Raw genomic sequence first — 18,915 nt, 5'->3', positions numbered from 1 at the left:
ATAAGGTAAGTGAGTTAATCGCTAAGGCAGGAAAGCCATTCACCGAAGGGCAGTTTCTTAAGGACTGTATGTTGAAAGCCACTATCAGCAAACACCATGGCGGAGCAAATAGGCGCGTTATCAAATGACATTTATGATCAGTTATGCGAGAAAGCTAAAGTTTAAAAAAAAAAAAAAATTACAAGAGGAAAAAGCTGATCCAGCAGTAGTTTTACACTGCATTATTCATCAACAAGCACTGTGCAGCAAATGCTTAAAATTTGAACATGTCATGTCTGTTGTTTTGAAATGTATTAATTACATCAGTTCAAGTAGTTTACAGCATTGCCAGTTCAGAGCTTTTTTTTTTTTTTTTTTTTAGAAGAACTAAATGGTCAACTTATGGTGATGTACTTTGCTGAGGTGTGCTGGCTCAGCAGGGAAAATATCTTGAAGAGATTTTTTGTGTTGAGAACAGAGTTGAAAAATTTCATGGCAGGTGGCAGAATGAATTCCTGAGTTGGAAGATCCACAATGGGTCATGGACGTTGCTTTCTTAGTGGGCATTACACAGGAGCTGAACATACTTAACTTGAAGCTCCAGGGTCCTGATCAGCTCATGAAAGTGGGAAATCCTTCACCACAAAATTTAAATTATGGAAACACAGCTTTCTGCCAAAAGTCTCACTCATTTCCTATCGTTTAGATTTCTTGTGGGGGATGGCACAGCATTCAGGAGTGATACATATACATCTGCTACTGAAAACCTACCTAGGAATTTAATCACCATTTTGCTGACTTTAGGTCACACCACAACACCTTGCAGCTGTTTACAGACCCCTTTTCAACTGATTTGCAGAGTGTTCCAAGTTTGTTCCAAATGGAACTTATCGACTTGCAGTGCAATAGTGAGTTAAACTCGAAGTTCAGAGAGAGAATTACCTCCATCCTTTCCAGAGATTCCAAAGTGTTCAAGTCAGGTAATGTGCATTTTTGGAAGTACATCTGTGTGAGAAACATTTCTCAACTATGAACTTTAATAAATGCAAGTACAGGTGTAGGTTTACTGATGCTAATCTTAAAGCTATGCTCAGCTGTACTCACTGTAAACTCCTTTAGGGCAAATGTGGCAAGGCTGTGTGAGCAAAAATGCTACCAGGTTTCTGGCCAGAAATAGAATATAAGTTCAAATGTATTCAGTATTACATTTGTTGGGTTAATGCAAAGTTTTGTTAATTTAAGTGAAAAAAGAATTGCACATTTAAAAGTAATGTATTTAGAGTACAATTTGCTTTTTGAAAAATATGTTAGTAATGGAAGTAAAAATAGATTTAAAGAATATTATATCTTGTTGTACTTGAACATTCATGTGGCCCCTGTATGACATGACAATACCAGCAGTGGCCTGAAGCCAATTTGAGTTTGAGACCCCTGGCTTATAGCTTGTGATATTTTTTCAACACAATTTTGCACTTTCACCCATTTTTCCCACATTTTCTTGATTAATGAACTGGGGACAATCCTCCCTTGCAGGTACCTTCTCCTCATCTGAAGACAGTTTCTCAGCCGCTATCTGTTGCTGCTCTCTCTGAAGCTTCTGTAGATCCACTGTGCTGAGCTCTTCTTTATACTCCTCAATTAGCTCCTCCACATCATCAGCATTGACCTCCAATGGACTACCCCAGAGTCGCATTATCCTCCACAATGCCTGTAGGCCTAGGCCTAGGCTTAGTCTTAAAGCCTTCAAAGTCCTCTGAGTTGCAGCTTCTGGCCACAGTATCCTCCAGGCAGTGGTCATGGTCCTGTAAGAAGCATCCCCCCAGGCCTTAATAAGATTCACGCATTGGAGGATATAAAAATGGTTCTTCCAGAATTATCTTAGTCATTGCTGTGTCTGAGTTCACTTCGAAGCACTTCCATGTACAGTGGTTTTTTTTTTGTTTTTTTTTTATGTTAAGAGATGACCTGCTGGTCCATGGGCTGGATCATCCGTCCATCCATTTTCCAACCCGCTGAATCCGAACACAGGGTCACAGGGGTCTGCTGGAGCCAATACCAGCCAACACAGGGCACAAGGCAGGAACCAATCCCGGGCAGGGTGCCAACCCATCGCAGGACACACACAAACACACCAAGCACACACTAGGGCCAATTTAGAATTGACAGTCCACCTAACCTGCATGTCTTTGGACTGTGGGAGGAAACCGGACCCACACAGACACGGGGAGAACACGCAAACTCCACGCAGGGAGGACCCGGGAAGCGAACCCAGGTCTCCTTAGTGCGAGGCAGCAGCGCTACCACTGCGCCACCGTGAACCCCCCAATATGTTACTTAGGACATTTTCAAAACACACCAAGCACACACTAGGGCCAATTTAGAATCGCCAATCCACCTAACCTGCATGTCTTTGGACTGTGGGAGGAAACAGGAATACCCGGAGGAAACCCACACAGACATGGGGAGAACATGCAAACTCCACACAGGGAGGACCCGGGAAGCGAACCCACATCCCCAGATCTGGGCTGGATCAGAATAGTTGTATTAGGGGGCAAGAGCCCCACAGTGATGAAGTTAAATGCCTCCAACTAGTTGTCCTCCAAGCCTGGAGGGTGAGCAGGAGCATTGTCCAAAACAAGCAGAGTCTTCAGAGCCAAATCTTTCTTGTGTAAATATTTTTATTTTTAAGTTTGGCTAAACATTTCATTCATCCAGTCCATGAAGAAATGCCTGGTGACCCATGCTTTACTATTAGTCCTCCACATCACAGGTTTTCATTGTGGTAGACTAACAGAGGCTTAATTTTTAAATCCCCTCTTGCATCCCCACACAAAAACAGAGTTAGCCTGTCCTCCTTTGTCTTGTGCCGTGGTAACGACTTCTCTCAAATGATCTTGGACATTTTTTTCTAAGAACAAACCTGTCTTCTCACAATTGAGCACTTGCTGGGGAATTAAACTCTCAGCCTGTACATAGTGCTTAACCTCATGAGCAAATTCATTAGCAGCATTTTTGTTTGCACTGGATGCCTGTCCATGTCTCACCACACTTTTATATATGTTATCAAATCACCCATGATTGGCTTTAAACACTTCACTACTATCAGCACTCATTCCATGCTTGTTTTTCAACAGATTGGCATGCAGCAGTTTTGCTTTTTCACAAATGATGGCCTCTGAAATACTATGACCAGCTGTTTTTCATTTAGCCAGATCAACAACAATTTTTCCACTTCCTCTAGTGTCAAAACTTTCAGTTCTTTAGTTACATCAACTGCTTGATGGCCTCTTTATTTTTCACAATGGTGAACATGGTTGTTCTTGGCATTAGACACAGAGATACCACTCTCATATTTCTTTTTTTTTCTACCATATCGTGGTTCTAACTAATTTTCTTTTCTGTTGCCTGTTATCACCATCCTTCTTAGTACCCACAATTTTACGTACTTGGACAAGGAATAGAGCACTGAATGAGAGCTATGCCGAGATTAAGGCATGGTCCTTTGTATATACTGATAGGGGCGTGTGTGTCACAGTGTCTCAACGCATACAAGATCTAGGAAGTGTGACGAGTTCCAAACAAATGACAGGTACTGCAGCAATTTTTTCTCTTCAAAATGCGATGAATACCAAATGCATATGCTTATGTGCTAGTCAGGATGTTCAACCTTTTTAAAGGCTGTTGGTTTAGCAGTTGGACAAGTATAGGCACATGGAAAAAGTTACCAAATAGGTTACTAGGTTTTAGAACTATGACTTTCAAAACCTGACTTTGGAGAAATTAGATGAATAGGATTGGCAGTCTTGATTGTCTGAATGGTATATTCTCATCAAAGGTTTTCTAATGTGAAAAAGTTCATCATACCCCTGGGGAATGATAAATGCATGTGTCTGGGTGTCATTGGGGGGAATGGCCTGATATGAATCAGATTGATTAGTGGTGGATTTGTTCATTAACAAACTCTGAGCTGAGATGTGTGTAATTTGTACCAGAGTACATTATGCTGAAACTTAGTGATTGGATTTGTGCTCCTGTCATGTGAATCGAGCCCATACGTTTTGGAAGTTTTTTTAGACGGGAAATGGTGATCTGGTTTATAAATGCTTAGCAGCTGCATTTGTTCATAAGTTTGATTCTCAAATAACTTAACCTTTCATGCTGGCAACTCTAGTGAGCCATAAGTGATTCTGTGCACTATGCCTACCAGGATGGGCCGCCTCAAATTGGGACCGAAGCTGGAGGCCCGCTTGCAGGGCCGTATGCAGCTTAACATTATAAACAGGATAGGAAAGGCTGCAGGGATCTGTGGTATCTGAGGTGAACTTCTCCAGGCTGGTGGTAAGGCTGTTCTCCTGGCATTGCAAGCAGTCTGCTTCCATTTGGGAGACTGGCGTCATCCTAACTGACTGGAAAACGGGACTTGTCATCCCTATCTGGAAAGAGAAGGGTGATCTCCTGAATTGCAGCAACTACAAGGAGATAGCACTGCTCTTGTTGCTGGGTAAGGTCCTTCATAGGGTCATTCTCAATAGGATCCATGATCACTTGCTCACCTACTAGCGACTGGAGCAATTTGGTTACACCTAAGAAGTCTGCCATCGACGGCATCCTGGCACTGAGGGTTCTCATGGAAAGTAAATGCGAATATTGACAGTTTCTTTGCAGCCATTGTTGATTTTCGTAAAGCGTTCAGCGCAGTTAATTGAGTTGCCCCGTGGGACTTCCTGAGGCTTTGAGAAGTCCTCTCAAAGTTGCTGGATATCGTGGCCGGCCCATACACTGGTTCTGTGAGTGATTTGCAGAGTAGAATCGGAACCTTTGCGTTATTCCCAGTTGATGGAAAAACTAGGTGGTTCATCAGGGGTGTGTTCTTGCTACTACTGTGTTCTGTGCTTGCATGGACTTGGTGTTGTGCAGGGTCATGGGGTCCATCGGCCATGGGGCATCTGTTGGTGAAGAGAGATTCACTGATCTTGACTGCTATGATCTTCGAAGAGTCACTTGAGGCTCTGATTGGGGCTCAAGAGAGACTGAATGAGGAGTCTGAGTGTCTGGGCTTGTGAGTAGATAAAAACCAAGATCCAGGCCTTTAATGACCTCTTGTGCATAGCCATCAGTAGTGTGCCTGTCTGCAGAGAGAGCGTTGACCTTGTCGAGAGGTTTATTTACCTTGGCAGTGACATTCATGTCTGATGACTCTTCCTGTGAAGTCAGTAGACCGATTGGGAGACCTTTGGAGGACATGAGGTCACTGGAAATGGGTGTGTGGTGCTCCCAATATCTTTGCAAAAGGACGAAGGTCCAAGTCTTTAGAGTCCTGGGGCCTCATGTATAAATGGTGCGTACGCACAGAAATGTTGCGTACGAACCTTTCCATGCTCAAATCGCGATGTATAAAACCTAAACTTGGCGTAAAGCCACGCACATTTCCACGGTAACTCATTCCTTGGTGTACGCAATTTATCCGCCCGGTTTTGCAGACTGGCGGCACCCAGCGTCAAAGCAGTGCTACTGATCCTGTGTGGTTACTCTTTCTTAGATCCACATCCACGGCGGCGGCTTTATCAAATACACTGAAATTAACCGCATATCGTTCATAAATTTAATGCATCTGATTGTAATTAACCTGTAACAATATAATGGTCCACAGAATGGTCAAACTACTGTTCCTGTGTGCTCATCCTTTCTTTCTTAGCTCCACATTCCTGACGCGGCTTTATAAATACACTGAAATTAACTGCATATTGTTTATTAGTGTAATGCATCTGATTGTAATTAACCTGCTGCAATATAATGGGCCAGGGAATAGCCATAGTATTCCATATACCATAACTGCTTTAGCGTTGTTACGCTCACTGCATCTTGTTCTTCTTTTTGCTGCTCCCATTAGGGGTTGCCACAGCAGATCATCTTTTTCCATATTACTCTCACTGCACCACTCGGAGTATTTATATCACTGTATCTGAGTGTGAATCACAGCAGCAGCTGATGGGAAAGAGAATTATCGGTATACAGTTTCAAGTACACACTACCTCAACCACGGCAAAAAGCGTCAAACCCTTTCCTGTACGGACCTCGCGTTTCAGAAACAGTTTCATCCCAAGAACTATAAACGCACTCAATCACCTCACTGTAAACTTGCACTACAGTTATAATATTGCACAACCTGCGCCACTTTATAAAGCGCATATGATGACAATATCATTTTTAAGATGAAATGCAGCAAAATATGCTGCTTATAGTATACAGATAAAACTTTAACTTCATTTAAATAATCTGTATTGCTAATAATTAAACATGTGAGGACACGGTGCCGCAGCGTATAGCTGGTTCAAGGATAGCTCCTGCCTTGCGCTGTATTCTTGCTGGTGCTGACACGACACTGGAAGGATAGACGAATAGAATAATTAAACATGTACTACGAAGATATTTCAATGTTCCTTAAATGTTTTGAAGAATCGGCGTTCTAAGCTTACAGATGGCTTAACGTCTATTACAGAGCTGATTGTGTGGCGATTGGAGAAAGAAAAGTATGGACAGGAATTGGAGGTTAGTATGTTTGAAAGAGACAGTACTTCTGTAATAAATTATTTCATCGAAGGTCGCACATGGTGCAGCAAGCCTCTTGCGTGAGATATGAACAATCACTGCGCCACCGTGTTCCCATGTTTAATAACATGCTTTCATTCCTATCATCATGAAAATGATATCACGTATACATCTCAGTATTTTAATTATTCAGAGAGCTGTAATATCTCGAATGTAATGCATTCTGTGTCCTGTCGGAGAAAGAGAAAAAACGGAAGCACGTAGTGATTCACACATATAGAGCACATAGAAGATCGAACACAGAAAAAAGCATTTAACATGCTACTTGAGAAACTAGTAAAATAAACGATTTTAAGATGAAGTTTATGATGTTCTACTTTAATTGTAAAATAAACTATGTGATTAAAGTGGAAATTTCGAGATTAAAGTTGACATTTCGTGCTTTTTTCCCACTGTGTGCCTATGTTTTTTGTTTGTACCCTAATACGCTTTCATATGACACTCAGACGGTGGGCTACGACTCGCCTTTTCACGGCGACTTTGATATGTGATTTCTTTTTTATTTCGGGCACTGTGCGACTTTGTGAAGTTGAGGCTTCAAGTTTTTCCGACACTCTGTCACTCGATCAGCTTCCTTTTGTTGATTATACCACTGTTTAAACCAACAAATAGTACGTTTTTCCTTTGCCTCCACTTGGTATTCGCTGAAATTCTTATATTTTCTCCCGTGCTTTTCCCATTGTCTTTTCACAGAAGGCTGTTTATATTGATTTGCATATTCAAAGAGGCGTAATTCTGGGAGGAGTTGGGGCAGGACAGAAGGCGCGTGCACGTGCGTTACTTTTCACGCAAATCGGGATTTATGTAGTAGAAGAACGTGAAAGTATGCGTGCGCACAGATTCCTGCATCTGGATTTTTCTGTGCGTACGCACAATCCCGCTTTTGTGCTTACGCCATGTTATAGTGTGAGTTCTACGCACGGCGTTATACATGAGGCCCCTGGTGTTTTCTGTTTTGCTGTATGGTTGCGAGACATGGATGCTATCCAGTGACTTGAGACCAAGACTGGACTCCTTTGGTACTGTGTCTCTTTGAAGAATTCTTGGGTACTGCTGGTTTGACTTTGTGTCAAACGAGCAGTTGCTCATGGAGTCCTAAGTGAGGGACATTACCTGCATTGTGAGGAAGTGTCAACTATGGCACTATACGGTCATGTGGCGCGATTCCCCGAATGTGATCAGGCTCGCAGGATCCTCACTGTTGAGGACCCAACAGGCTGGACCAGGCCAAGGGTATGCCCACAACACCTGGCTGCGGCAAATAGATGGTCATTTCCAGAGGATGGGACTGGACCTCGTGTCTGCCTGGGGGGTTGCCAACCAGGATTCAAGCTGTTTTGTCATGTGGTGGGTGCGGCAACATGCTGTACCATTGCATGCTACCTGAACTGACCTGTCATGAAGGTAGCAGCAAAAGGATTCACTGAAGAAAAGCTCTGTCTATATGGATGCTTTGCAGAGTGACTTTCAACTAGCCTCAGAGGTTCATAAGATTAGTTGGAACATTTCCCAGGTCTCCCTCAGTCGGTGTGAGTAAACATTGATCTCTTCTGCAGGTTTCATCAAGAGTTTGAAAGAATCCTTTAAAGATCTCAAATTTAGAAGAGGAAACATTATCAGATTATTGGGGTTGAGTGCATTTCTGCGATTTAAGCCACAGTGGCAGCTTATTTAAAAAAAAAAAAAAAACACTCCATAGTGGTAACACTAGGTAGTTGATTCAGTTTCAGACAAAAATGTTGGAAGCACTGAAATAATTGCAAACGTGCCATGGTTAAGGTGTCTTTCTTATGTAGATGGTAGAAGCAGTTCTTTGGGATCACCACTTTTTTTTTTATATAAATGTTACTGGAGTGTGTATTCCAGTTACCCAGGGGATTATACTCCGCCCATCTGGAAAGGAACTAGAACAGAGAGGGACCAGTGCTATTTGAACTGTTAAGTTGATTTTGATTAAAGCAGGCTTAGAACTTTGCTAAGTATCTATCGTGCCTCTTTTACTTTTCATGATTTTCTTCAACAGAATGGTAAAATGTAGTTAAGGCTTGGAAAGCATCTAGTCTCGTGTTATGAGCAATGCATTATTCTGTTTGAAGTCGATAATGGAACTATTAGCTGCCAAGTGTTGTGCAGTGAGGACATGAGTTGGTATCTTTACATTTGAGAGTATGTTCCTCCCCTAGTAAGTAAATAGATATTTTAGATGGTTGACCAGCAAATTGGTCCTGCTACTGCATTCTTGCAAGTACTTAATCAGATTGTGAGTGAGAGTTTTCTGTTAGGGTTGTGCCACAGTGATGAAGAGTCAGGTGCATGTTGCACTCCTTTCACTTCAAGAAATTTTAATTGAAAAACACCACTTCAACCAAATTTTCATTTTAGTCCAATGATGTGTTGCCTTTCATCCTGTCATATATAATGAAGCATGAGGAGTAAAATATATACCGTCTTGCTTCCTGATTAGAATATTTTTAAATACTTTAAAAAGTTTCTGCTTTTTCCTTTGTGTGATATATTAAACAGCTTGTATTAAAACATATGTCCCTTTTTTCTTTTTAGGGAGTTCACTTATGGGACTTGCAAGATCGTGTTTTAGTAAGGAAATATCAAGGAGTTACACAAGGCTTTTATACCATCCATTCATGTTTTGGAGGCCATAATGAAGACTTCATAGCCAGTGGTAGTGAAGGTAACAGTTTTTTTTTTCTTCATTTTTTCAAATCCATCAGGAAGATATTACTAATACAATGAACATTTTTACAAGTTATTTTACAATTCAGTTATTGTGCTCTTCATGTCTTGCGGCTCCCTGCTAAATGTTGAGATAATCTGTTTTTGTTTTTTATCCTTGACTTTATGAAAAATCTGTTTTTATGGAAAGCATTGCAATGGAAACAGTTATTATGGATGTAATCAGAAATACTTGATAGTCATGTCTAAAATTATAAGCACACTTTATAAGTTAATAAGTTGTAAAAATGTAAATACTGTAGGTAAACCATGCTTGGTAAAGACTTAGCCTTAATAAAACATAGGGATTGTTAACAGAAAGGAGAGACAATAGTCATTAACTATAACCTTTAGTTAATATTAATTTTACAGTCTACAAAAAAGAGAGCTGGTTAGATGGTTAACCAAACACATTTTGAGGTTAGGCAAAGACGATGCTTTTCAGGTTGAACAGCTTAGGGAAATTACCTTTTAGGATGCCTAAATCTATACTTGTAAGCATTGTTAGTTCACATAGTACCACAAGTAAAGAGAAGTACAAATATGAGTCTTCAAGTTGAAGATTTCTACTCCTTGCTAGTTGTATCCAGTTGCTGTTGTCCATATTACTGCAATCAACATAGAAGAGGATAACCAACCTGATGTACAGATCACATTTAATAAACTTTGAGCTAAGTTGTGGGAGAAACTGACAAGATGGTCTTTTCTGAAGTTCTGTTTTTGTGTTACACCAATCAAGACAGAACTCAAGAAATACTAAGGTTTAATGCAATGCTGAAACCTGAGGCTTTTAAAATAATGAGAGTTTGTTTTTGAACCAAATGGGCATTAATGTGTCCAATTACTCCATAATGTCCTGGGGTTTCTTTGTAGTTTCCCAAAATGTGCTGTGCCTTGGGCTAATCGAGTATTGTAACTAATGTGCTAGGGTTATACAATTCATGATTAACACTATTATCCCTGAAGCCTACGAAAAAAGTCGTAATCCCTGGCATTTCCTGTCATCCTACATTTACATAGATCTTTGTAGACATGGAACACACATGAAAGCATGTGTTCCAAATAACAATATATTATTTACCCTATACAACTGCAGGCACCTCACACCCAGATAAACAAAACTTGAGCTGGGAGCACTTTTTGCCCGAGTTGAGCTGTGGCTCTGGGGGGATGGGATAGCAGTCTGCTTGCTGCTTGTGCTGATCGACACATTTACAAAACAAAGACTCTACTGGAAAGGTGCAAATGAATTTAAGGTGGCCTGGGATTACAAGTTTTTTTTGTAGCCTTCAGGAATTCTAGTGTTAAATGGGAAGAATATTTTTTTCACACAGAGACAGAGATAAGATCATGGTTCTAACTTACGATTCTTGCAGCATGCATATTTATTAACTTACACTTTTGATTTTTGATTTTTTTTTAAACAACTTATGGATGCATTTCTTTTAAAATGTAATCAAGCTTAATTTAAGTATATTTAAAAAAATAAAATGCAATAATCTCATAGAGTCTTACATAAATGTTTTAGTAAGAATGCAAAAAGTGTGTATGTTTGTAAAATGAATCAATGGTTCTGAACACACTAGTCTGCAATGTTGACTGGTAGTTTTATTTTGTTACATGGCAGTGTAATGGAAAACTAACCTTTTTCATTTAACTGCAGCTATGCAATGGTTTTTATGATTTTGATATATCGTTATGATTATACTTAATAACACTGAATATGACTATAAAGCAAATATCTACTGAAAAATATAACCTGTACTTAAAACAACTGATCCTTTGCTCTCTGTTAAAAGAAATGACTTTTACCTTTTGCCATATAGCTTAACTTCTCTTGCCAGTTCCACAATGCATACTGTTATTATTACTCTTGCGATCAACAGGGAAAACCTCAATTTGTAGTCAAGGGCTTCTCAGCATAATGTGTGCACTATTAAAATTACTGTAACTTTTAAGCTCATGTAAAATAAGGATTCATGGCTGTGCTACACCATAAATTACTCATTGCTAGAAAAGTTCTCGGTCTGCTTAAGTTTTTCTTTGACATCTGAAAACAGTGAGGAAAAAACAGTTGCAAGTTGAGATTGAGTGCCATCTGTCACAGTCTTTAATCATTTTTCTTAAATCCTAATTCCTAGAATTAATGGGAGCGATATATTTTCTAAAGTTAGGCATTGCATCTGATATCTCTTATGCCCTTACTGAGATTGATGCAGGAATGCAGTAAACAGTGTGCCCACTATGTCGTCTAGGTTTGTAAAGCTATATATGGTGATTGGGTTGCAATAGAATTTCCTTTGACTTCATAACTGCTTCATTTTGTATTTTATACTGGGGCTTCAGGTGGATAGAAACGTTTGTGGTATTGCCTTGTGGTGCTTTCAATACTGCAAAATTTTGCTTGCCAGTGTGGTCTGTTGATTGTTGTTGTCTTTAACACTAGAATTACCAGAGCCTACGAAAAAACTCATAGATCCGGCCCACCTTAAATCGCTTCTTAAATCAGTTCACACCTCTGCGCCAGCATCCTTTGTCCTCTAAATGTGCTGATAAAAGACAAGCTGCCAGCAGCCGGCTATTCCATCCCCCCACCGACTTAGAACGTGCACGAACTTCTCCCAGCTCATGCCTTGATTGATTATCTGGGAGTGAAGTGGAGTTTTAGAGTGGAAATAATAGATCATTATTTGGAACACACGCATTTCATGCGTGTTCCGTTTCTACAGTAATCCGTGTAAACACATTGTTAAAACAGAAACTTTTTCATATTTTAGTAATAAATATTACAAAATGTAGGCATAAACTATAGAATGTGTAAAGCCCGAGTTCCAAAGATCAAATAAACACTTTCACAAAAGCTTCAAAGATGATACTACAGTTTCCATGGCGTAGCGCGCTACGATTTGCCTCTCACAGTGCAGTAGCTTTGCCGTGCCTCACAGACCTGAGTTCGATTCCCGCTGGGGAGAAAGTGTTGCTTTTTTTTTTCTTTTTCACCTCAAACGGACATAAAATTTATAAATTGGTATGCACTGTCAGTTAATGAGATTGTTATATTTTCATGTGGGATGCTCCTTTTAAAATATTTTTTTAACAATTGAGACTGCAATTAACATGAACAACTGTCCTTATTTTTAAAATCCATAACACACAGACAGACAAAGCACTGCGTAATAGAGAGACAGACAGGCAGAGATATATAAATAAACAGGGAAGCCACATGTACTGAAAGAAAAAAAAAGATCAACATGTGCGTTGTTCCTGCTGCACTGAATAAGCTCACGCGCTCTAACATCACCCCTCCCCCCGATCTGACTCTCTAAGTAACAGCACAAGTACAGACGCAAACCAAGTGTAATCAAGAGTCCCCGGTTCGATCCCCACTCACTCCTATATTTGCCATTTTCAGTAGTAAGCTGCTCTTTTTGCTAATATTATACAGTACACAAATGCACTTCGTTTGTGTCTGTACTTGTGCTGTTACTTAGAGAGTCAGATGGGGGAGGGGTGATGTTAGAGCACGTGAGCTTATTCAGTGCAGCAGGAACAACGCACATGTTGATCTTTTTTTTCTTTCAGTACATGTGGCTTCCCTGTTTATATATCTCTGCCTGTCTGTCTCTCTATTACGCAGTGCTTTGTCTGTCTGTGTGTTATGGATCTTAAAAATAACAGTTATAGGGGCAATTGTTCATGTTAATTGCAGTCTCAATTGTTAAAAAACTATTTTAAAAGGAGCATCCCACATGAAAATATAACAATCTCATTAACTGACAGTGCATACCAATTTATAAATCTTATGTCCGTTTGAGGTTAAAAAGAAAAAGAAAAAAAAAGCAACACTTTATCGCCAGCGGGGAATCGAACTCAGTTCTGTGAGGCACGGCAAAGCTGCTGCGCTGTGAGAGGCAAATCTTAGCGCGCTACGCCAGGGAAACTGTTGTGTCAGCATTGAAGCTTTTGTGAAAGTGTTTATTTGATCTTTGGAACTCAGGCTTTACACATTCTATAGTTTATGCCTACTACATTTTATAACATTTATTACTAAAATATGAAAAAGTTTCTGTTTTAACAATGTGTTTACACAGATTACTGTAGAAACGGAACACACATGAAATGCGTGTGTTCCAAATAACGATCTATTATTTCCACTCTAAAACTGCACTTCACTCCCAGATAATCAATCAAGGCATGAGCTGGGAAAAGTTCGCGCACGTTCTAAATCGGTGGGGGGATGGAATAGCCGGCTGGTGGCAGCTTGTCTTTTATCAGCACATTTAGAGGACAAAGGATGCTGGCGGAGAGGTGTGAACGGATTTAAGAAGCGATTTAAGGTGGGCCGGATCTACGAGTTTTTTCGTAGGCTCTGGTAATTCTAGTTTGAATCCTGAAAAAGTTTGACACAAAAGAAAAACTTTTTTTTTTTTTTAAGTACCATTACAACTTTTTTTCTTCATTTGAGTAAGGAGGGAGCGTTTGACTAATCTCTCATTTTGAAATTTATGCACTAGCAATGTTTCTGTCTCTCTTTTATACTTGTGTATCACAGTGTATTTGGAGTAAAGTGGCACATACAATACATACATTGGCTTCTGGTTTATGTCATATTTTATTCTTTCATTTTAAATGTAATTTATTTCAGATCTCCATCCCCTCTCCATTTCTCTTCCCTTAAAATGAAAATCTATTTCTTTAAATATGGAATCTAGGTTCCTTGGCACTATTCAATTTTTCCAGTGTTCTTTCCAATTAGGCCTTTAGAATTGGTAGTTGCACTATGCATTTCCCCATGGACACATCTGGATCTAAAGACAGTAAGTGATGTTTTTAATGACATTTCTAAGGACATATGATTTGCCGTTTTAAATACAATTATAATGACAAACCAAAAGAAGCAAAAGAAAACCGGCCTGCGGATATAACAGGTGGAGTCTGCACACATGTAGGAAGTAGCAAGTAGTTCAGTGTATCTGCAGCCTAGTTCCCAGTAGATACTAAGTACATAAACAACTTATAAACAAAATTTTAAGGTTTTTGGCATTTAAAGTTTTGCAAATATTATAAAGAAAGTACTAATGCCTAAAAGGCTGTTTCTTTGGAAGAATGTGGCAAAACAAAGTTAAGTCTGTAAAAATTAATTCACTTCAATCACAGTTAATCTCATTGTTCAGGATATTCTTTCTTGCCCTCTTTTTCACTCCATTAACTAAAACACTAAGTAATGATTAAAAGCATTTTTTGTTCATAGCATGTTCAGTTTTGTAATTTTTTTTTATAATTTGATGAAACCCATATGTGGGTAACATTTAAAATTTAAGCATTTTCATCTATTATTTTAAAAGTTTCTTAAGGTATAAATGACATTCATGTTCAAATCTTGAATGGTTACTTTTAGGAATCTGGTAGCTCTGATCTTGAATTGACCTACAGTTGAAAATGTTGAAATGAGAACTTTGTGTCTTTCCTACTCTGTTGTTGACTGCTTTCTGTGACACACATACATTTTGTATAGGTCTTTAATTAAAACGTTCTCCTGATGTTATATTAATAAAAATGACAATCCACAGCTTGTGGTACTGCATTGCAACTTTGCCACCTGTATTATTGAAGTTGTAGTGTGTGTCAAGCCCAACAACTCCCCTCCAAAGATTCACAAACATCGGTCATTTTTCATTTGTTTTAACACGCAAATTAGGACTAAAGTATCTAACTGACTCTCTGACTAATCAGACCCTCTATCATGCTAACTGTAACCAGTGACCATAGAGAGTGCCAGTCAAAAATTTCCTTTGTACTGTTGTTAGCACTTTGGGTTTATGTATAAAGAAACAGTCTGACCATTTTCTTGTAATATCTGTGGTACTTAATTTAGTTTTTTGGTAAACTTTAAGATAAACTGCATTCACAAAGTATTCTTTAGTAAATTATTAACCAAACATGTACAGTGGGGCAAAAAAGTATTTAGTCAGATAGATAGATAGATCTTTATTGTCATTGTCACTTTTACAAAGGAACAACGAAATTGAAGGTGCAATCGACTCACTGTGAGGAATAAGAGTTAAAAAGACAAGAAGACAATATAATAACAAACCGAATAGTAATAAATATACAAATTGCACTTGTTGACTTACGGTCTATATTGCACATTGGAAGAATAATATGGAGCAGTTTTATTCTGAGTTCAGGGCCATGATTGCTTTCGGATAAAAGCTGTTTTTAAGGCGGTTTGTCCTAGTTTTCATAGCTCTGTATCTCTTGCCCGATGGCAAAAGCTGGAAGAGGCAATGACCGGGATGTGATGAGTCCTGTGAAATGTCTATTGCTTTTTTGCGGCTTCGGGAGGTGTAGATTTGTTCCAGAGTGGGGAGGGTACAACCAATTGTTCTCTCCGCTATCCTGACGACTCTGTGGAGCGCTTTCTTTTCTGAGGAAGTGAAGCTGCCGTACCACACACACAGTCCGTACGTGAGCACACTCTCGATGGAACAATGATAAAAAAGCAAGGAGCAGATTTTTTGGGAGGTGGTTCTTTCTGAGAATTCTCAGAAAATAGTCTCTGCTGCGCCTTCTTTAGCAGCTCCTTGGTGTTGGCACTCCGAGAGGCCTGTAATTTTCATTATAGGTATACCTCAACTATGAGAGACAAAATGAGAAAAAAAAAATCCAGAAAATCACATTGTCTGATTTTTGAAGAATTTATTTGCAAATTATGATGGAAAAAAAGTATTTGGTCAATAACAAAAGTTCATCTCAATACTTTGTTATATACCCTTTGTTGGCAATGACAGAGGTCAAACGTTTTCTGTAAGTCTTCACAAGGTTTTCACACACTGTTGCTGGTATTTTGGCCCATTCGTCCATGCAGATCTCCTCTAGAGCAGTGATGTTTTGGGGCTGTCGCTGGGCAACACAGACTTTCAACTCCCTCCAAAGATTTTCTATGGGGTTGAGATCTGGAGACTAGCTAGGCCACTCCAGGACCTTGAAATGCTTCTTACAAAGCCACTCCTTCGTTACCCGGGCGGTGTGTTTGGGACCATTGTCATGCTGAAAGACCCAGCCATGTTTCATCTTCAATGCCCTTGCTGATGGAAGGAGGTTTTCACTCAAAATCTGACGATACATGGCCCCATTCATTCTTTCGTTTACACAGATCAGTCGTCCTGGTCCCTTTGCAGAAAAACAGCCCCACAGCATGATGTTTCCACCTCCATGCTTTACAGTAGGTATGGTGTTCTTTAGATGCAACTCAGCATTCTTTCTCCTCCAAACACGACGAGTAGAGTTTTTACCAAAATGTTCTATTTTGGTTTCATTCCTCTTCTGGATCATCCAAATGCTCTCTAGCAAACTTCAGATGGGCCTGCACATGTACTGGCTTAAGCAGGGGGACACATCTGGCACTGCAGGATTTGAGTCCCTGGCGGCATAGTGTGTTATTGATGGTAGCCTTTGTTACTTTGGTCCCAGCTCTCTGCAGGTCATTCACTAGGTCCCCCCGTGTTGTTCTGGGATTTTTGCTCACCGTTCTTGTGATCATTTTGACCCCATGGGGTGAGATCTTGCGTGGAGCCCTAGATCGAGGGAGATTATCAGTGGTCTTGTATGTCTTCCATTTTCTAATAATTGCTCCCACAGTTGATTTCTCCACACCAAGCTGCTCACCTATTGCAGATTTAGTCTTCCCAGCCTGGTGCAGGTCTACAATTTTGTTTCTGGTGTCCTTTGACAGCTCTTTGGTCTTGGCCATAGTGGAGTTTGGAGTGTGACTGTTTGAGGTTGTGGACAGGTGTATTTTATATTGATGAGTTCAAACAGGTGCCATTAATACAGGTAACGAGTGGAGGACAGAGGAGCCTCTTACAGAAGAAGTTACAGGTCTGTGAGAGCCAGAAATCTTGCTTGTTTGTAGGTGACCAAATACTTATTTCATCCATCCATTTTCCAACCCGCTGAATCCGAACACAGGGTCACGGGGGTCTGCTGGAGCCAATCCCAACCAACACAGGGCACAAGGCAGGGAACCAATCCCGGGCAGGGTGCCAACCCACCGCAGGACACACACAAACACACCCACACACCAAGCACACACTAGGGTCAATTTAGAATCGCCAATCCACCTAACCTGCATGTCTTTGGACTGTGGGAGGAAACCGGAGCGCCCGGTGGAAACCCACGCAGACACGGGGAGAACATGCAAACTCCACGCAGGGTGGACCCGGGAAGCGAACCTGGGTCTCCTAACTGCGAGGCAGCAGCGCTACCACTGCGCCACCGTGTCGCCCAAATACTTATTTTCCACCATAATTTGCAAATAAATTCTTTAAAAATCAGACAATGTGATTTTCTGGATTTTTTTTTTTCTCATTTTGTCTCTCATAGTTGACGTATACCTATGATGAAAATTACAGGCCTCTCTCATGTTTTTAAGTGGGAGAACTTGCACAATTGGTGGCTAACTAAATACTTTTTTGCCCCACGGTATATTCAGATAGCTGTTTATTATGGTATTAGCACAGGTATGCAAAAGGGAAAGATGATAGAAGAATAAAAAAATAAATAATTTTTTTTTTCATATACCATCCACACTGTCCTGTTACACTAATATTTCACAGTAACCTTGTGCAAAATTAATCTGCATACCCTAATTAAAGGAGAGTTGAGTATTAACCTGTTTTGAAAAAAGTAATACTGGTAGTGGTACTGTGCTTACCCCAATTAGATATCCTTTTCAATTTTTTTATTGGTTTATCATTTACTTGAGCTTTGAGATTTATTATTTACTGCTTTATTAGCTGAGTGTTTTATTATTGAGAATACACAGGCTGTAGAACACTTCAGAACATTTTTAGAAATGCTACAGTAACACGGAAATGGGATAGCCAAAAAAAGGAAATGGAAAAATAATTGCAATATTAGTAAACAAGTAAGTAAAATTGTGCATATCATTCAGATTCTTTCAATAGTAGTGGTTTAAATTTTAGAGCAGTTTACCAATGTGCACATGCTGCATTAAAAATGCATTGTAACAGTCAATAAAAACCTAAGAACTTAGAAATACTTAATACGTCAGTCTGTACACAACACCAATATTGAAATGTTAGCATTTGTTTATGACCGAGTTGAAATTTGTCTGCAAAGGGAAGCAATGCAAGCCTAAAAATTCATATGTGCCAAGTTTATGATAGAGATGTTTGTAAAGTTACTTTGCTATGAAGGGGTTCAGTAAGAATTTACCTAAATAAAAGAAATCAGACATTTTTTTTTTCAGCTTTCTTCATCCTAGCAAAATGTATTTGTTTAAGTATTGGTAAACAACTCTACACACAATGCATACAAGGCTTTTCATAGTTTTTTGTACTTCAATGTTTCCTAAAAATTATGATAATGATCCCTTTGTTTTTTCAGTTAAATATTCTTGTCCTAGTGTGTATATAAACACAGGGAACTCCAGTTTCTGTATTACATCTTGCCTGAGGAAGGGGCCTGAGTTGCCTTGAAAGCTTGCATATTGTAATCTTTTTAGTTAGCCAATAAAAGGTGTCATTTTGCTTGACTTTTCTCTCAGTTAAATATTGATAGTTACTTGATCTT

General features: G+C 39.6%; 1 protein-coding gene across 1 annotated transcript in view; it reads left to right on the top strand.

Moving 5' to 3' along the window:
• LOC114648345 (WD repeat-containing protein 26) overlaps positions 1-18,915 on the top strand; it is a 240,132-nt gene that overhangs the window by 213,652 nt on the left and 7,565 nt on the right. Inside the window, exon 12 of the mRNA XM_028797331.2 lies at positions 9,148-9,277. Within this exon, the coding sequence (XP_028653164.1) occupies positions 9,148-9,277 (130 nt within the window). The remainder of the gene's footprint in view (positions 1-9,147; positions 9,278-18,915) is intronic.

The sequence above is a fragment of the Erpetoichthys calabaricus genome, chromosome 3 (genome assembly GCF_900747795.2).
Source record: "Erpetoichthys calabaricus chromosome 3, fErpCal1.3, whole genome shotgun sequence".
NCBI lineage: Eukaryota > Metazoa > Chordata > Cladistia > Polypteriformes > Polypteridae > Erpetoichthys > Erpetoichthys calabaricus.
This window is presented reverse-complemented; position numbering and strand designations above follow the sequence as displayed.